The following is an 18,066-nucleotide window of genomic DNA, read 5'->3' as shown; positions in this document are numbered from 1 at the left end:
CAAAAACTGAATTAGCAAATGCCGAAACATTGTTCCCAGGTTAGATTCCTCTGGGCCTCTAGTCACATTTCATCATCCAGTCAGTGCATAACCATGTTTTGTGTCTGTTTCTGTATGAAGATGTCTCAATATACATACTGTTTTCAGTGACACTGAGCTCAGGGCCCAACAACATGTTACAAAGCTTATCTGACAGGTATTTTTTCTGTAAGGCACATTACAGCATACTTACACATAGAAACTCTAGACAGCACTTCAGCACCAGGCTTAGAGATCATTAAACAGCGAAATCACCAACAAAAAGCACAAAGATGTGGAAAATAATGGCATTGCATAAACCAGGGAACAGACACTTGTTTGTGGCATGAGAACTAAAGGCAGAACATCGCCTTTTGGCCTCACCTGAGAATGTGCCCAACAGATGAGTCAAATCTTTCACTGCTCTGCACATATTCACAAATGACCATGAAAGTGCTGTGAATATTGATTTTAGTCTTAGAAAATTTTAGTAATGCTAAAATTTTAGTAGTGCTCATTTTAGTGAGCACATTCACAAATACAGAATCCTCAAATAAGGAAGATCAACTATACTTGTTTTTTAAAAACTTACAGTGTTTTCAGGGGGAATTAAGATATGTTCATACATAGCTATTACATAGGGTACAATATAATTCATAAAAGTTATAAATGTAATGTTTATTTTACCATAGGAAGGGGAGGTTATGGGTTGGCAGGAATCAGGAGGACTTGACTTCTGCATCTTTGTTAAAAACTAGGTTTGAGTTTTACTGAAAGGAGATAATTCTGGGAATGAACAGTTACTGAGGTAAGAAAGGGCATGTTTAAATTTCAGTTGTTATCCCATAAAGGAAATAAAACAGAAGCAGTGGGAAGAAAGGCTAGGCAGGTAGATTGAAGCCAGATCAGGTAGGTCCTGAACACCAGAACTTTTTGAGTCAAAGGGAAGAAGCTATTTAACCTATTTGCTCAATTACTTAATAAATATTATGGAACATCTGCTATCACCAAGTCTGTCACAGGCACTGGGGATCTTTAAAGTGAGAGACAGGGGTGCCTGGCTGGCTTAGTCAGTTTGAGCCGAAATCAAGAGTCAGACACTTAAACTGACTAAGCCAGCCAGGCACTCTTGATTTCGGCTCAGATTATGATCTCACAGTTTGTGAGATCGAGCTCCGCGTCAGGCTCTGTGTTGACAACACAAGACTGCTTGGGATACTGTCTGTTTCTTTCTTTCTTTTTCTTTCTTCCTTCCTTCCTTCCTTCCTTCCTTCCTTCCTTCCTTCCTTCCTTCCTTCCTTTCCTTTCCTTTCCTTTCCTTTCCTTTCCTTTCCTTTCTTCCTTTCTTTCTTTCTTTCCCTCCCTCTCTCCCTCCCTCTCTCTCTCTCTCTCTCCCCTTCTCTCTCACCCTCTCTCTCTCTCTCTCTCTGCCCCTCTGCTGCTCATGCTGTCTCTCTCTCAAAATAAATAAACTAAAAATTAAAAATAAAGATAGAGACAACTTGTGTCCTCTGGATGTTTTCAGTCCAGAGGGGGAGACAAGAAAACAAATGTGCCTGTTATAGTACACTAGTTTTAGTTTTAGTTCAAGATAAAGAGCAGGGTGCTATGAAGAGCATATAGGCAGATCCCCAGAGTTAAAGGAAGGTTTCTTGGAGGAAGTGGCATTTAAACTAAACCCTGATGATAAGGTGAAGTGAGGCTGGTGACAGGGCTGGGGGGGGTAGAGGACTTACAGACAGGAAACAATTCATGCAAAGGCCTTGAGGTGAGAATGATGGTGATGGGACTGAAAGAATAAATTGATATCCCACATGAAAGACTTTTTGTCATGTTAAGGAATTTGGACTTCATCTTGAAGGCTTCCAACGGAAGCCTTTGTTGGATTTAAAAAATGGGGGCTCAGTTACATAGGATTTGTATTTCAGCAAGAGTTCACTTTGGCTCTGGTCTGGTGGGAGATAGAGGAAAAGCAGAGACACTAGTTATAAGATTGTTGGCAATAATCTGGGTGGGAAATGGTCGTGACCCTGTGCTGAGGTAGTGGCAACATGGGTAGGGAGAAGTAGATGGACATATTAGAGATACTTAGGAACCACCGTAGGTAGAAAAGTCCAGGAAAATGGACTTTTAATGCTGAATAGGAGGGGAGGGAAGTAATGAATTATGATGTTGAAGCCGTAACTCTGGATGGTACTGTCCACTGATAACACAAAGAGGAAAATACTTGGGGAAGGTGGTGATGAATTTGTGGTGGACCACATGGCCAACGGTAAATATATTAGGAAGCTGAATCTAGTCACGGTTTGAAGGATAAGTGGAGAACACACCCCAAATGGAGACATTGTTAAATGTTGGAGCCTAGACTAGAGATGTAGTCTCTGAGGGAAAAGGCTCCCAAAGATGACTCCAAACACCCAGCACCTACATGCAGCCTGCCTGGCCTTACCATGTACCCTGCAGATCATGTTTCACCCTGAGAAATCGTGAAGCCGCCTGAATGTTGCTCCTTCTCAAATACATGAAAACTAATAATTTTAATTGTTAAAAAGCACCTCTAATCTGGAAGAAGAAGAATTTTATCACCTCTTGGGACTTAATAAAGCTAATCTCATTTTGAGTATCTCACATACGTGTTTCATTGATCCTTGTGAAAAATGTTACCCCTGCATCGGGAGGGCAAGAAAAACAGCAGTAAGTGTGAGAGTTAGGGACTGTGAGAAGAGCCAATTCCTCTCTTTTCTTGAGCTCTTTGTGCTGTTTCTGTTCATTCAGTGATGTGTTATAAAATGTAAAATAAGTAAAACATGCAAGAAAAAAGGAAAGACGTTATTAAATGAGGATTGAGAACTTAAAGCTAAAAATAGAGAACTTTGAAGAGGTTGGAATAAAGTTTAAAAGTTTTTAAAAACTCAGTGGAAAAAAAGGGCCCAAAAGTAATACTGATGAAACTTAAAATAAACAAGATAGGAAACTGAAATCAACAGTAAAGATCAATCAAGGTTTTTTTTTAATAGGTTAAAAATAAGTGAGATGTAAAGCAAGATAAAAGGCCTAAAACCAGCCATCAGATAAGAATTTAAAAACATAAAAGGTTAAAAGGAAAAGCTATCCATTAAAAAAGAATAAGAAATAACAGATACTAAAAACAAGAGTGGTAAGATGAAAGGTATAGACATTTTTGTGAGTCTAATATTAAGGGAAGTTTTAAAAAATAGTGTAAAAACCCCAAAGTGGGTTTTTTGGAACACTTAGAAAATGCTCCAGGGAGAAGGAATGTTATCACCAAAATTTTAGCCATTTTAATATGATCCCCTCTTTGAGATTCTCAAAGCATGTTAGAATATAGTCTCTGAGAAGTGCTGTAGTAATAAAATTGCCTTAGTTTTACATAACATCTCCAAAATCTTACCATGTTTCACAAAATACTAGAGTACTGTTTTAGAAGAAAGTAAAAATGGAAATCTTAAAAATTACAGAGATAGAGGATAAAGAAAAAATCAGCTGAAAGTAGAAAATAGAATTGGGTTGGGGCTAGCATTCCTACGGAATAGTCTCCAACACTGTTTTGCAGCTAGCCAAGAGAAGAAGGCAACTTGACACCCTTACCTCTGTTGCTTTATCCAAAGCGGGTCTTCAGAAAGCTTTTATCTGTGCGGATAGGGCACTGATATAAAGAGGCTGCTGAGCCAAGAGAGTGGAAACTGATCCTCAGCAGAATTAAATCAGCTCAGCCATGGGACACTGCCCTAACAAGTGAAGAGAAGTTTTATACACAAGTGCTGTTTTTCTTTTCTTTAAAAGTGATCGATTTTTTTTCATCGTATAAATAAAATTGTAAACTAATGTGTCCCCATCCACATACAGTTTTTCACGTTTTTTTTTCCTTCTAGATTTTGTCCACATGTACATGTGTTTTTATATAGTTGATAGTAGTTACTGTTCATCAGATTTGTGTTGTGGGAGCTGTTTTTCTATGGCAGTGAAAGGGAAAGAATTTTCTAGTGTGTAGCCTCTGCCTGTTTGATTGCTGTATTGTCCCATGTACCATTGCTGCCACGTTTTAGAAACAACTTATCTTACTTTCCTGAACCACATAACAAATACCTTCTTTTGCCAGCCATAGAACATCCCTTCCCCAAATCTTAATTGGCACCAGAAAATTTCTCTGGAAAAAAAATAACTCTTTAGCATCATGGGATTGGCCAGTGGTTGGGACAGCTTTTTTTAAGCTTGTCATCTGCTACCCAGCTCATGGTAGCAGCAGCACCTATGCTAGAGGGAGAGTAGAAGGGTTTCTACATAAACCATCAAGATCCATGAACATCTAGACATTTCTTCATGTAATGATTTGTGCTCTTGCAAAGGAAGCAGGATATAGAAACCAGGTATTGTGGCCCTTCTAAAATGCTTTCTTCAGACAGCCACCTCATGGAATGAATTATATGACCTTATTTTGGGCATTTTGAAAGCTCAGAATTCTGCAGTTTCTGATAATGCTAGATAATTTCCCTTCTTATAATAGCTTAAAAGTCTTTGTTTTTGCTTTAGTTTTGCTTTGGGATGTGCAACTCCATCAGTAGATGTGAATGAGTTTAGTGAATCCAAAAGGACTTTTTATTTATTTGATCAGATGATGTCAGGTTACCACTAAAAAAGAAATTGCTACTTTATGTAAAATAAAACTGTAGCTCAAGATTAGTAAGAATAAACTTCAAAATAAAAACTCTGTTAAGCATAAAATAGTTGTTCTCTGCCAGGGCTTGCATTAATAGTATTACTACTGTAATATTATATTATTAGTATTATTAGTGTTACTGATTTCTTAGTAATACTCATTTCCAGGTCTTTGGCCATTTCTTAATAATAATTTTTTTGCCTTGCCTATATACTTAACATTTTCAAGATCTTCATTTCAATATCTATGCTTTGGGTCAGATAGGCTGCTAGTTACCATGACTGTAAAGTTCTGCAACAATGAATGAGATGTAAGTAATAAGAATTAGTTTACTCTAAGGGACCATATAAAGAATATCTTCAAACTAAAAATAAATATTGGCAGAAAAATGACCATGTGTGCTAAATGGTACCCTTAACCATTTCATTTAATCTCTGTTATACATAGGAACTGTCTTTCAGATGAGGAAACTTGAGACACAGAGTGGTTGATTTGTCCAGGAGTCCGCGACAAAATTCAGGCCATATTAATCTCTAATTATTGGTCAATTAATGTACATATTACTTTGCTTTCCTACAAAATAGCCATAAAAGATGAAGGAGATTATGAAAATACATAAATTTGCAGTATTTTCCTTTAGGGTGGGCTTGTGTTTGGAACAGTTCCTAGAGCCCAGGCCCATTTTAAATGTTTGCAAATGGGTTGCTATCAAACAGGTTATTTTATTTCGTATTGCTAGCCACTGAAGTTGTAAGGAAGGGGAAATAATTTTATAGTTTCTTCCTCCCACAGGTCATAATTTAGTTGTGGACATCAGGATGTTTTTCTTGGCTTATCTCATTCATGTAATTTTTTTTGCACATCTGTTACATAAATTACTAAAACTCTTTCCTTGAAAAATTGCCAGTTTAAGTCACACTTAATAGTGATCAAGAGGTCGGTAACTTTTGGAAAAAAGAATTCAATGACAGATTTCGAGGGGCAGAAATCCAGCTACCATCCTGGTTTAAGTATTTTTTGTTTTGGATCAATTCCTTAATTTTTTGAGTTGTTGGAATAATTATGTGTGGCTTCTAATCTTTCCCTGAAGACTTTATGTTGGACTATAAACATTTAACATATAAACTTTTATATAGAAAAGTATTTTAGTCATTGCTTCCATAAGTTTGTATCTTTTAGTGATCAATTTATGTATACATTCTAATCTGGCACATAGTTTGGCATGAGAAACTAAACTTGGAGTATTGACTTCTTTAAGGCTTACTGATTTTATGTAACCTTTCCTAACCCTGAATTCTACATAAACCGCAAAATAATGATTTTCTGTGGGGTTTTTTTTGTTTTTTGGAAAAAAGTTCATAAGACATTACTTCTGCTAGTTGCATTTTAGAACAGCTTTATTATACTTAAGTGATAAACATATCAGTTGTTAGAAATCTCAGATATTTTAGATGTAAGTTGTTAGTTTGGGCTCATGTAAACTGATACTGAGTCAGTACTGGAGATTTTCCTGGAATGTTAGGTAAACTCTTCCTTAAGCAAGGGACCAACTATTTATTTAACGCACAATTTGAAATTATATGGATTTGGAATGCTAGGTTTTAAGCTTGAAATCTTTAGATAATGATATCATTTGGAGTACTAATAATCTGTAATGGGTATATTTAGAGATTAGAAAATATGTGATAAATCGGTTAATGTCAGTTACTGACAGAAGTTCTTAAATATTTTTTTGTATTACATTTCCTACTGTGTAACCATCCTCCTTTCTAAAATGTAGTAGATTTTTGGGGTGCCTGGGTGGCTCAGTCAGTTAAGCGTCCGACTTCGGCTCAGGTCACGATCTCACAGTTCGTGAGTTCGAGCCCTGCGTCGGGCTCTGTGCTGACAGCTCAGAGCCTGGAGCCTGTTTCAGATTCTGTGTCTCCCTCTCTCTGACCCTCCCCCCCGTTCATGCTCTGTCTCTCTCTGTCTCAAAAATAAATAAATGTTAAAAATAAATAAATAAATAAATAAATAAATAAATAAATAAATAAATAAAATGTAGATTTTTGTTCAGTTTTGACTTTGTAAAACAGATCTAGATTTGTTAACAGGAAATAATGTACAATTTTATTATGATCCAAATCTGATTTGCAGCTGTGGGGACAAGTCACTTAGCCAAGCCTTTCATTGGCATCCACTGGGCAGCTCGGCTTTGTTATGTTACAGCTCTGGGGCTGTTGTAACTTAATTTCTTTGTGATCAACAAATCAAGAAAGCCAACCTCCAGTACTGGTAGTGAATGTGGCAGAGCCTGAGAAAATTATTATTAACAGAAAATAGTAGCTTTACAAAGGGTATTTAGAGAAGAACACATTGGGTTTGGTAGTACCTTGGATTAATGACACAATCAAATCATACAGAATCACTAACAAAAAAAAAAAAATTATGAAAAGTGTTCTGCCATGCATAAGTTTCCTACCTAAGAAAGAAAACTTGATGACTCTATTTTTACCATGTGTTGGGGAAGTATAATAAGTACAGGATACTTTAAATGATCGAATCTGGGAGATTGTCAGGAGTCTGTACAACCATTTTTGTCTTCGTAATTTTTAAGATAAAGGTTTTCTGTTAATCGTTCATGAATGTTAGAGGTTTATTCTTAGTCATTTCTACGTGCAGAATATGTTCAGTGTTTAATTTGTTCCCCATTGTCCTCTGCAAAAAAACTGAAAATATACTTTTTATATCTTTTTATCTTTCTACTATATCTGTAAATAGTACAAACACAGCCTAAAGTTTTGAGTTAAGATTACAAGAATATCAAGCCATATTAATCAACAGTGTTCAGTAATAGGAAAACATCAGGGGTGGTTAAATTTTGGACTCCCAATTCTCCATCCCCATGGACTAAACTATTACTGGAATTGAAGGCCAACATCAATCAGAATGGATCAAAGAATTTGCTAGTAGTATGGTGGAAGAATAGCTTTTGCCTTAGAAAAGACTAGATACACCTTAATTTTCTTACATCTGAAAACATTTAGAATTTCAGTTAGAGTTACATCAGCTAGAGGTGCTTTTCTCTTGTCATATGTGGGGAATGAACAACTGAAGTGGTGTTTTTGAACGTTAATACATTTTCTGTGGTTTTCATGTCGTAAGCAGGCAGCTTGTGTTTGGACTTCAGCAGTTTTTCTGTCTGTACTGTTTTTAAAATGTTTTAGGTATCCGGTTATAGTATCTAACTTGATCTTTGAGTATCCAGAATATTCTAAAAGTAGAAGCTTTAAAAAGAACTATGGGAGTCCCCTCCTCCCTCAGTAAAACCTGGCAGTAAACTGTTCTTTAATATTTATTTGGTGTTAATTTTTTTTTTTACTGTGATAGCTAAAGCATGAAGTATAGTATTTCAGTGCAAATTCTTGATGGTTATTTTAAAAAGCAGAAAGTCTCATGTTTCAGCATTTAGTATTTTAATGTTCCCTCTTGAAAAGTAAAGAGGAAAACAGAAGGTACATAATCCGGCATAGTCCTCTGTGTAAATAGGTGAAGTCATAAATAATATGCACATGAGCATCCCACATATTTATGATATAAATAGATTGAAATAGGGTATATGTTTTTTAAATAACCAGGTTATTCTTCTGAAGTCTTGTTACTACAGAAGAATGGATAAGAGAGCCTGAGATTTTAGAGGTCTTCAATTTCAGTTTTTCCCTATTCAAAATGTTTTTTTTTTACCTTGCTTTTAAGAGTATTTGTGTTTAAGAGGGGGAGGAATACATTGGTTTCCTCCTTTCCACTTGGATAGTTCATTATTTAATATTTAGTAAAACCAAAGAAAATATAATTTCCATAACTGGGAATATATTCTTTAAAGATTAATTCAGCATTTCTTTTAGTAGCACAGTTTGTGATGTCATCTTAATTTATTAACTAAGAAGCTTTTTCTTTTAGGTCGGATGATATTACTAATTCTCTGATTTTAGGGCATTGTTGTATAATATGGGCTTTAGAATTAGAAACCCAGCAGTTTAAACATCAGCTGCTTACTAGTCTTGTGATGATACAAGTGAGCTTATTTCTCTACCAAGGGGTTGCTATTAAATATTATTATATTTCTATTAAATATTGCTATAATACTGCTATTATATTGCTATTAAATATATTATATTAAATATACTTTTCCTCTCTACTCACTCATTTTCTTTCTGTTTGGTAGAAGGGGCCACTGCTGCTAATGACAGCATGGCAGCACTAGAGAGAAAGTGGCCAGCAGTAGGTTTGTTGTATTTGTTTTTTTCTCTACTTTCCAATATTTATTATATTAGTTTTCTTCTGGTGTGGAGGGAACACTGTAATGTATTCCTTATATTAGCACTGTAGGTATTTTATAACTAAGATACTTTATAATCAAATATGATAATATTTGCTTTAGCAATATTAATTCTGCTGAACCAGTCCTTTTGTTAAGACATTTTTCGGGACACCTGGGTGGCTCAGTCATTTAAGCGTCTGACTTCGGCTCAGGTCATGATCTCACAGTTCATCAATTCGAGCCCCGTATTGGGCTCTGTGCTAACAGCTCAGAGCCTGGAGCCTACAGCCTGCTTCTGAGTCTGTGTCGCCCTCCCTGTCTCTCTGCCCTTCTCCTGCTCACGCTATGGCTCTCTCCCTCTCTCAAAAATAAATAAATCTTAAAAAATTTTTAAAAAGACATTTTTTATTGCTTTGTATTTTACTTTCAGGTCAAGAAAATACTTTTTTTTTTCCCATGGGTAGCAAATATCCAGCCAAGTAGATGAATCAGTTTTTCCACCTCCCCACACCATTTCTGTACAGCCTCAGATTTTCTGCTGACAATGAAACTTATGTATTTGTTGAATTTAGAAGTGGTAGACTTCTTGGTTGTTGATCATAAATATGATTGTGTTCACAGGATTGTAATTACCATGTACTTGGTTTTAAAATGAGTATTGAACCTATAAAATGTTTAGCTTGCAAATAAGGGTAATGTGGTAAAGGCGGTCCCCTGATGAAAACTGAATATCAAATGGTCTATATCACACTTTTAGAGCAAGTATTCTTAAAACTATTTTCCTAATGTTTTGGCCAGAAGCTTAAAAAAAAAAAAAAAAGAACAAGCATTAAAAGAAGGAATTTACCTGAGAAAACTTTCTTTTTCAGTGTTTATTTTATGGGTGTTTTATTATTTTTAAAAAGTTATTTAAAGATTGATACTTTATTAATGGGAGCATAATAGTTTTACCTGTGTCATAAAAGTATCTTCTGAAATCTTTGTGGCATTGAGATTAAGAGGTGAGTTTTTAGTGTAAGTTTTAATGTTCAAGAATTATTCTTTCCTAAAAGAGTTTCTTAAAAACATGTTAATTTTTTTTTTTTACGTTTTATTTATTTTTGAGACAGAGAGAGACAGGGCATGAACGGCGGGGGAGGGTCAGAGAGAGAGAGGGAGACATAGAATCTGAAGCAGGCTCCAGACTCTGAGCTGTCATCACAGAGCCCAACGCGGGGCTCGAACTCACGAACTGCAAGATCATGACCTGAGCCGAAGTCGGACGCTTAACCGACTGAGCCACCCAGGCACCCCAAAAACATGTTAATTTTAATATTAGGTACTTAAATTGATCCCTGTAGTTTTACACATATAGCACTTGGCATACATATTTTAGTATGTATACATATACATTAGTTACTAGTTTGCTGCACTTATTAGCCTGATAAAAACAAGATGTTGGAAGTACAAATAATACATATGTGGGCTACCATGATGCTTATTTGCTGATGAAAGTTAAAAGGTTGCTAATGATGATACTGTACTTGATTTCTATTTTTAATGGCATTTAAAAGTTTTTCCTTGGTTAAAGTTCATGGGAGGAAATTTGGAAAATACAGGAAAGTATGAAGAAAGAAATACTGTTATTTAAAACCATTACTTTGAATGTTGTGTCTGTCTCTTGCTGCCTGTTTTCCTGTTAGTGAGACTCTAAGTGTGGATGTATGTGTGCATGCATAGAATAAAATACAAATTTAAAGGTCTAAGAGAAAATACTGCTAAATATTTTCCTGATCTCAGAGTGAATGAAGGCTTTATATAGTAAGTTTAAAACAAAAAGAAGAAAACATGAAAAATATGACTTTTTTTTTTAAAGGAGGTATAATTAAAAGGACAAGCTGGGAAAAAATACTTTCTACTGCATCAGTCTGTTTCAGTTTCTTTATTCCTTTGCTGGTAGTTAGAACTGAATTGTACCTAAGCTTTACCTTTTCTCTTGGTATATAGTTTTGTTTTAACAAAGCATATTCCTGAACTTTTGACAGGAAAATATATCAATAAGAACTATTCAAATGTTTTCTTGTCAGTTATTTTACTGATTATTCTTAATGCAGATTAGAAGAGGCATTGGCCATCTATAAGTAAAAGTCCCACGTTAGCTCACTTTCAACCAATCTTGCCTCTAAAACCTGTTCCCAAACTGTTACTAAGTAAAATAATTTGGTATTCTATCAGTAGTGAGCAGTGCAATAAACAGAAAATGAGGAATAAAGAACAGAGCCAAATGAACACTAATAATTTACAAATTGAATAGTCAGCCCTTGAATAATTGAACATTGGCCATGTGAATACAGTCACAGAAGTATGTGTACAGAAGTTGAGGGCAGTAACTTTTAGTCTTTGGCATTAAAGATCCAATGAGTGAGTGGTGCTGGGTTGTCGAGGGTTAAGTACTCTCACTGGATCTCCCTTAGTCCTGTCCTGCCTGTTAGGGTGTTGTGAGTGGCAAATGTGAAACCATGAAAAGGACTGTAGATGCAGTGAAGTCTTACTGATATAATGAGTGTGGTTCAATACTGCTTTAAGGTAAAATCTTCAGAACATGAGCAGATTCTTAATATTCTAAACTTTTTGGTTATTTCGTGGTAATTTCCTTGCAAGAATTTTATTTGCAGAACACATCCTAGACCTTTGTCTGAATTTGGTGCTTTAAAAAACTGTTGAGAGAGCCCCCTCTAGTGTCTGAATTATCCATTCTTAAAACATTTTTGTCAATCATAGGAAGTTTTAAGAATTAAACTAGCTATTTTTTCCTTTCACATCTGGATGTAATTTCTTTTTAACTTTTTTTTTTTTGGTGGGGGTTGGGAAGAGGTTATTTTCCTTTTTAAAAAAGGTCACTGGAATTATGGGTAGGGTGTGGATTGAGGGCAACTGAAAACATGGGAAAGGAAGGATCAAAATGCCATTTCTACCTTTTTAGAAATAGTTATTTTTAAATGACCTGGAGTAAGGCCAAACTATACAGTAGTGTGTTGTTTTGTTTTAGTTTACATTTGTTTCTGAATTAGATGCAGCTTAAAAATACTTTATTTTGGAATTCTTTATAGCCAGCGGATCTCATCTTCAGAGTTCTTTGCAGTTTCTGAAAGCAACAGTTTCACTGGAAAAATGGCTTTAAAATAGAGCCATTCTCTTCATGGAAGTGTTCTAACTTTATTATTTTTTGTTATTGTTGCCATATTTTGTGGATGTACTTTGTGTACTTTGTAACTATATTGTAAGTGTGTTTTAATGGTAAGTTGTCATTTTATATAGTTCCCATTGTTTTTCAACCAAGGAAATAAGGAGATTCTTAAATTATTGGCTGTCTGCCACCTCTTCCTGTAAACACACAGCACTCAAACACACAGGCCTTCAGCTAAGAATCTTGTGAAGGGTTAGAGAAACAGGACCTTTCTCATTTGACCCATGGGCTTTTGTAGCTTGAACAAGGAAAGTAGTGTTCTGAAAGCTACAGCATTTATGAAGGCTCTAGTAAAAATATTTCATGTGCATGGACTAGAGATTAACTCCTTTCATCTTGTTCTCTTGAAATTAAACAATGCAAACAGATTTTAAGTGCATTCTTGCTAATGAAATGCTTGGGTGAATTATAATCCTAATTGCTATTGTTCATTCCCACAGCTGCATGTTGACACTTATAACTGCCTAAGCCACGCATTCCTCAGCCAGTAGGATAAACAAAAGCATTTTGAAATCCATCATTTTGTGGCATCTTAAATTGCAAATCTGTCATTGACTGCCTTGATTTTATTTTGTTTCCATTGTTGAAAAAAATTGGAAAAAATGTTACTCCTTTGTATCTATACATAAAATTATTGTCAAGAGGATCATTACTGGGTTTTTAGGAAAATTCATTCATTAATCGTCTCAGTTGGTAAAGGGGGCATTGGAAACTATGTCCCAGGGAAACAATTTATACTTTTGTTATCAAACTAGTTGATACTTTAGGAGGCAGCTTTCGCCAAGATTTGAAAGAAAGTGATAGGATTTCACTGTCCTTCCTTAGTAGAACAGTATTCTGAATGTAAATCTAGAAGCCAAATTTATTCTGTGATTTGGCAAGTTATATATGTGTAATGGTCCCTTTCAAATTTTACCCCAAACCATTTATTAGTCTTTTTTTTTAAGTAAAGAAAGAGAAAGGTTTGCAATGAATTTGAAATTTGTATTTCTTTATATTTGAGAAGAAACAGATTTGAATACAAATTATATCCATACCTTCCTTCCTTTAAAAAACAGAACTTTCTGATAACTGAAAAACCATACAGCAAGAGTGAGATGTATGGAAGTCATAGTTACCAAATTCTAATTTTTCTGTATTTCTAAGGCTTGATTTTAAGTGAAAGATTTGAATGATCCTATTCATAGGCATCTGTTACAATAATTGCTCAGTAATAATTGGAGTTTTAGATGTCAAATGGATACTACTATAGTTTGTCACTTTTTCACAGTATTTCTTTCTCAGAATGTCATTGAATTCTTAAATCCATATGAGTATGTAAATTCTATTTTAATAACCAAACATTTTGCTATCTTTTATCTTAAGGGACTCTTTTCAAAAATATTAAGTAATATTTTTATTACTCTTAATAGGTGTTTATTATCTTTCTTAATAATAATGACCGCTGGCCTGTATTGAGCAATTTCTGTGTGTCAGGCACTATGCTACTAATAGATTTCATTTGAGATGCCACCCTTTTAGGTAGTATTCTTTCTTACTCCCATTTTGCATTTGAGGAAACTAAAATTAAGATAATTAGAATAATTTTGCTAAAAGTCACAAAGTAACTGAAGTCATATCTTTCTGATTCCTAGAACCCATGTTCTTCATCACTGTTGAAGTCTTAAGTGAAAGTTAAATGTTATACAGACTCCTGATGGAGTATTATGTAGCCATCAAGAGTGAGGGTTATGGTGACTAGTGACACGGAAAACCTATATGATGTAATAAGTGAAAAGAGACCAAGGGATTACAGTTTAAATGTTCATAGTGATTCTAAACATTTTTAATGTTACCTTTGGCTTGTCATTGCTTCTTGAAAATGCAATATAAATAATGTGTAGCTCTTCTGTAATTTTGCTGATTAATTTATAGAAATTCTGTAAGGAAACAAGAGTGCATGTAAACTAGATCTGGTTAGGAAACAGACAACTTAGTTTTATAATAGACTCTAGTGTGTTCAATTTCCTTTTTAATTTGACCCAAAGCCATTTTTTTGCTGGACTTAGGCCAGCTCTAATGTAATCAGTCTCTCATCTGTTTTCTGGAAGGCTAATGAAATAGTAAAATTTTCTTAAATATAACTTAAATGTGCTATATAGTACTCTCGAAGTAGCTTATGCACAAAAGATGTTTTCTTTCCCACCCTGTAGAGGTATCTCATTAGGACACCCAGTAGTGTCATTATTAAGTTTTCATGTGTTTCTCAGTTTTGATGCTAATCTTTGTGTGTGTGCGTGCGTTTTTTTTCCTCTGCAGCACCAATGTGGTTATGAATTATTCAGAGATCGAGTCTAAGGTTCGAGAAGCAACGAATGACGATCCTTGGGGACCTTCTGGGCAACTCATGGGAGAGATTGCCAAGTAAGTGATAATTTGACTCAGCAGTGCAGAAAGAATCCAACTATCTTTACATAGAAATATGAAATTTGCTTTCAGTTTTAAACAGTTTAGCTGCCAGACAGAAATTCTGCATAATCATTCAGATATTAGTGGAGGAAGTTCTACACACAGTCCATTTCCCCTTAAAAATTAGCTCAAAAAAGTAAAACTATTTTTCAGTGAAGTTTAGAGACTTACGTAGCTTATCATAGAATTTTGACAAATGTGTATAAAATAACTTGAAATAAAGTTAGGAAAATTTTTTTTGATGAGCATCTCGACCAGTATGCTGGTAAATAAAGAGCTTGTAAAAGATGATATTAATTAGTGGGGCTTACACACATGCTAGATATTACACAGACCATGAGAAAAATATTTTTATGGAAGCATATCTAAATGTTTTGAATTAAGCTTATATTTTTTAAGCTTTTTGGCAAAGCACAGTGACTTAGAACAAGCATGCCATCTACTGTCAAAATTAATGTATTACAGAGTCTTGAGGAAAATTATTCTTTTTTCAGGGCTACATTTATGTATGAACAATTTCCCGAACTTATGAACATGCTTTGGTCACGAATGTTAAAAGACAACAAAAAAAATTGGAGAAGAGTTTATAAGGTATGGGCATGAGTTTTTATTATTTGACATGTTGGAAACAAATGCTTAACGTATACATACATAAGTGGTTATGAAGAACATTAAATCCCAGAATAGAATATTCTTACACAGATGGAAGAAGTAGATTTGCTACTTGCGTTCTGTTTTCTTGTCACCATAAACAGCTATTCTGAATCTAAAATGTTTAAAAGTAATATAAATAATACTTCTAAATATTTTAATATTATTAAAATTTTTCTTGCTTAAAATATATTTGTGCATATCAAAGTAATGAATCTGCAGTAGGATGCATATTTAGTGTATGAGCGATTAAAACGAAAACCAGTCTAATATGTTTTCTCATCTCTACATAAAAATTTGCTTAATTTATAATAGTATTAACACCACCGCACCAAAAATGTTACTTTAAAACATAGTTAGAGATTCTAAAACATACTAAAATTCTAACATTTTAAATTCCCAAATATGTACTTTTTTACCAGATTCTTTTTATTTAGTTCTGATTTTATCATGTAACGTAGAATTCTAAAACAAGGTAGTCCTGTTTTCCAAACCCACCATATTTTTTTGCTATCGGAGTAAGTTTTTCTATGCTTTCAAAATGGCATATAGTATTTGTATTTGGAACTTTGAAAGCATCATTTTAGCTTTCAGGATTGAAGAGCAGTCCTGTATTTATTTCTGTGGTTTTGATGTTGTTTCTGGAAACATTCACTGTCAGTCCCTCAGCTTATATAATATTTGTGATGAAATAGTCAGTATTTCTTTATGTGAGGTTTGTTCCAAGCAAAGGTAAGTTCAAAATGCATTAATTCAGTGGTTTTTAGTATATTCACAAAGATGTACGTCAGTCACCACTACTTAATACCAGAATGTTTTCATCACCTCAAAAAGAAATCCCTTAAATGTTTTTTTTTTCTCTCTTACTTGTTGGCTGCAAGGTTTTGAAACAAAAGTCACATCCTTCCAAATTTAATTTCATATGCAGAAAACACTATGGGATCATATAATTACCAAATAATTGCTCTGTTTAAACCGATGTTTCTAACAATTTACAGTTCCATACTGCCCAAATGAAAAGTGAAAACTGAGCCAGCTTTCTAAAAGCTTCATGTTCTTTTATATCATACATTCAGGTATTTTTTTAACATCAGAACTATTTTTTTTAATCTTTTGACACATGGTGTCCAATGGACAGTTTATAATTACTTACTATGCTTGGTTATAAGAGGAATTTCAAATTGATAATATAAGTTATACTATGTATTTAAAGTCCAGTATAAGGTAAAGAGACTCTCTCTGCCTCTCCCCTACCCCCACAAAGATTATTTATTTGCTAATGTTGGAATTATTTTTTTAACCACTTACCAAAGCTCTACCAGAATTTATTTTGTTAAATCATTTGGTGCCTTGTATTTTTACAGTCATTGCTGCTTCTAGCTTACCTCATAAGGAATGGATCAGAGCGTGTGGTTACGAGTGCCAGAGAACACATTTATGATTTGCGATCCCTGGAAAATTACCACTTTGTAGGTGAGCAATAGAAAAACCTTATAAGCAAATTAAAACAGTAGTTGGAGTTGTCAGTCACCTGAACCAGCTTAGAAGCTTCTCCGCTCTAATTAGAATGTGACTATTGCTGGTTGTGTGACGAGTGCAGAATCCAAGACGTGGGGCCCTAGAGTATTAATTAGTGAAGACAAGAACTTGCAGAAAAGACTGGCTAATAACAACAGAACCAACACAACATGAGTGTTCGGGTTTATATTAAAATATGCACTGGAGACTGGTCCCCTGTGGTGTCCATAAAGGAATAGCTTTAATCATATGGGAAGAAAAGGTTAGAGCTCCAAAACACACACATCTGTTTGAAGCTGGGTTTTTTTTTTTCCTCCCACCAAATAATATTTACTGTGCAAAGGCAGCAGGGCCAGAGTGTGTTTTGAATGTGAACGAGGATACAGAATAAACCACATTTCATTTTGTAGTGTACCCCAGTTGAAAGCACTTTAAAAATTCAGTTTTTCAGCTACACTAAATCCTGGTAATTAGTGTTTCCAAACTTGTATTGGGGACACCAAAGCATTTGGGTGCATTGTAGTCATTAAATGGTAAAGTGGATTTTTTTTGTTGTTGTTGTTAAAATACTATAGGAAAAGAAAACATTTATGGATATAAGTCTTTTTCGTATAGTCATCATTAGTAATGCTTTTTAGTAGATTTTTCATTGATCTTGCATGGCACCAATATCTGTGGTCCTTGTTAATTCATCTTTATTTGCTCTTACAAGCCAGAATTGAATCTCAAGACTTAGAATTCGCTGATGAGAAAATGACAAAATTTAGTAGCATTATTTGTCTTTTTTTTTTAATTTTAAATATTAAAGTTGGTTTTTTATATTGAAATTTTCATGTCTGTTTTTTGTGTTAAAGGGCTTGATTGACTGAATTCTTAAGGTTTTGTTTCTCCCTTACCATCCTCACAGATGAGCATGGCAAGGATCAAGGTATAAATATTCGCCAGAAGGTGAAAGAATTGGTTGAATTTGCCCAGGATGACGACAGGCTTCGTGAGGAGCGAAAGAAAGCAAAGAAGAACAAAGACAAATATGTTGGGGTTTCCTCAGACAGTGTTGGAGGATTCAGATACAGTGAGTATCAAAGACAGACTGACACCTAAGCATCAGTCTAGCTTCCTGGGTGTATTTTAAGAATCACTGAAATACGAAAGAACAAAGTACCATTTTTTTTTCTAGAAATAGAATGCTAAAGTATATGAAGTACTCATTTTGGCTCCTATTAT

The 18,066-nt window shown here is 34.6% G+C and overlaps 1 protein-coding gene across 2 annotated transcripts in view; it reads left to right on the top strand.

Annotated features, from left to right (window-relative positions):
• Nucleotides 1-18,066, top strand: part of CLINT1 (clathrin interactor 1) — a 59,068-nt gene that overhangs the window by 16,436 nt on the left and 24,566 nt on the right. For both annotated transcript variants that reach the window (XM_040443394.1, XM_040443388.1), the window contains exons 2-5: nucleotides 14,524-14,628; nucleotides 15,168-15,264; nucleotides 16,689-16,797; nucleotides 17,750-17,914. In XM_040443394.1, coding sequence (XP_040299328.1) covers nucleotides 14,524-14,628; nucleotides 15,168-15,264; nucleotides 16,689-16,797; nucleotides 17,750-17,914 — 476 coding nt within the window. The remainder of the gene's footprint in view (nucleotides 1-14,523; nucleotides 14,629-15,167; nucleotides 15,265-16,688; nucleotides 16,798-17,749; nucleotides 17,915-18,066) is intronic.

The sequence above is a fragment of the Herpailurus yagouaroundi genome, unplaced genomic scaffold (genome assembly GCF_014898765.1).
Source record: "Herpailurus yagouaroundi ecotype Mexico unplaced genomic scaffold, PumYag 29, whole genome shotgun sequence".
In the NCBI taxonomy this organism is placed as follows: Eukaryota; Metazoa; Chordata; class Mammalia; order Carnivora; family Felidae; genus Herpailurus; species Herpailurus yagouaroundi.
This window is presented reverse-complemented; position numbering and strand designations above follow the sequence as displayed.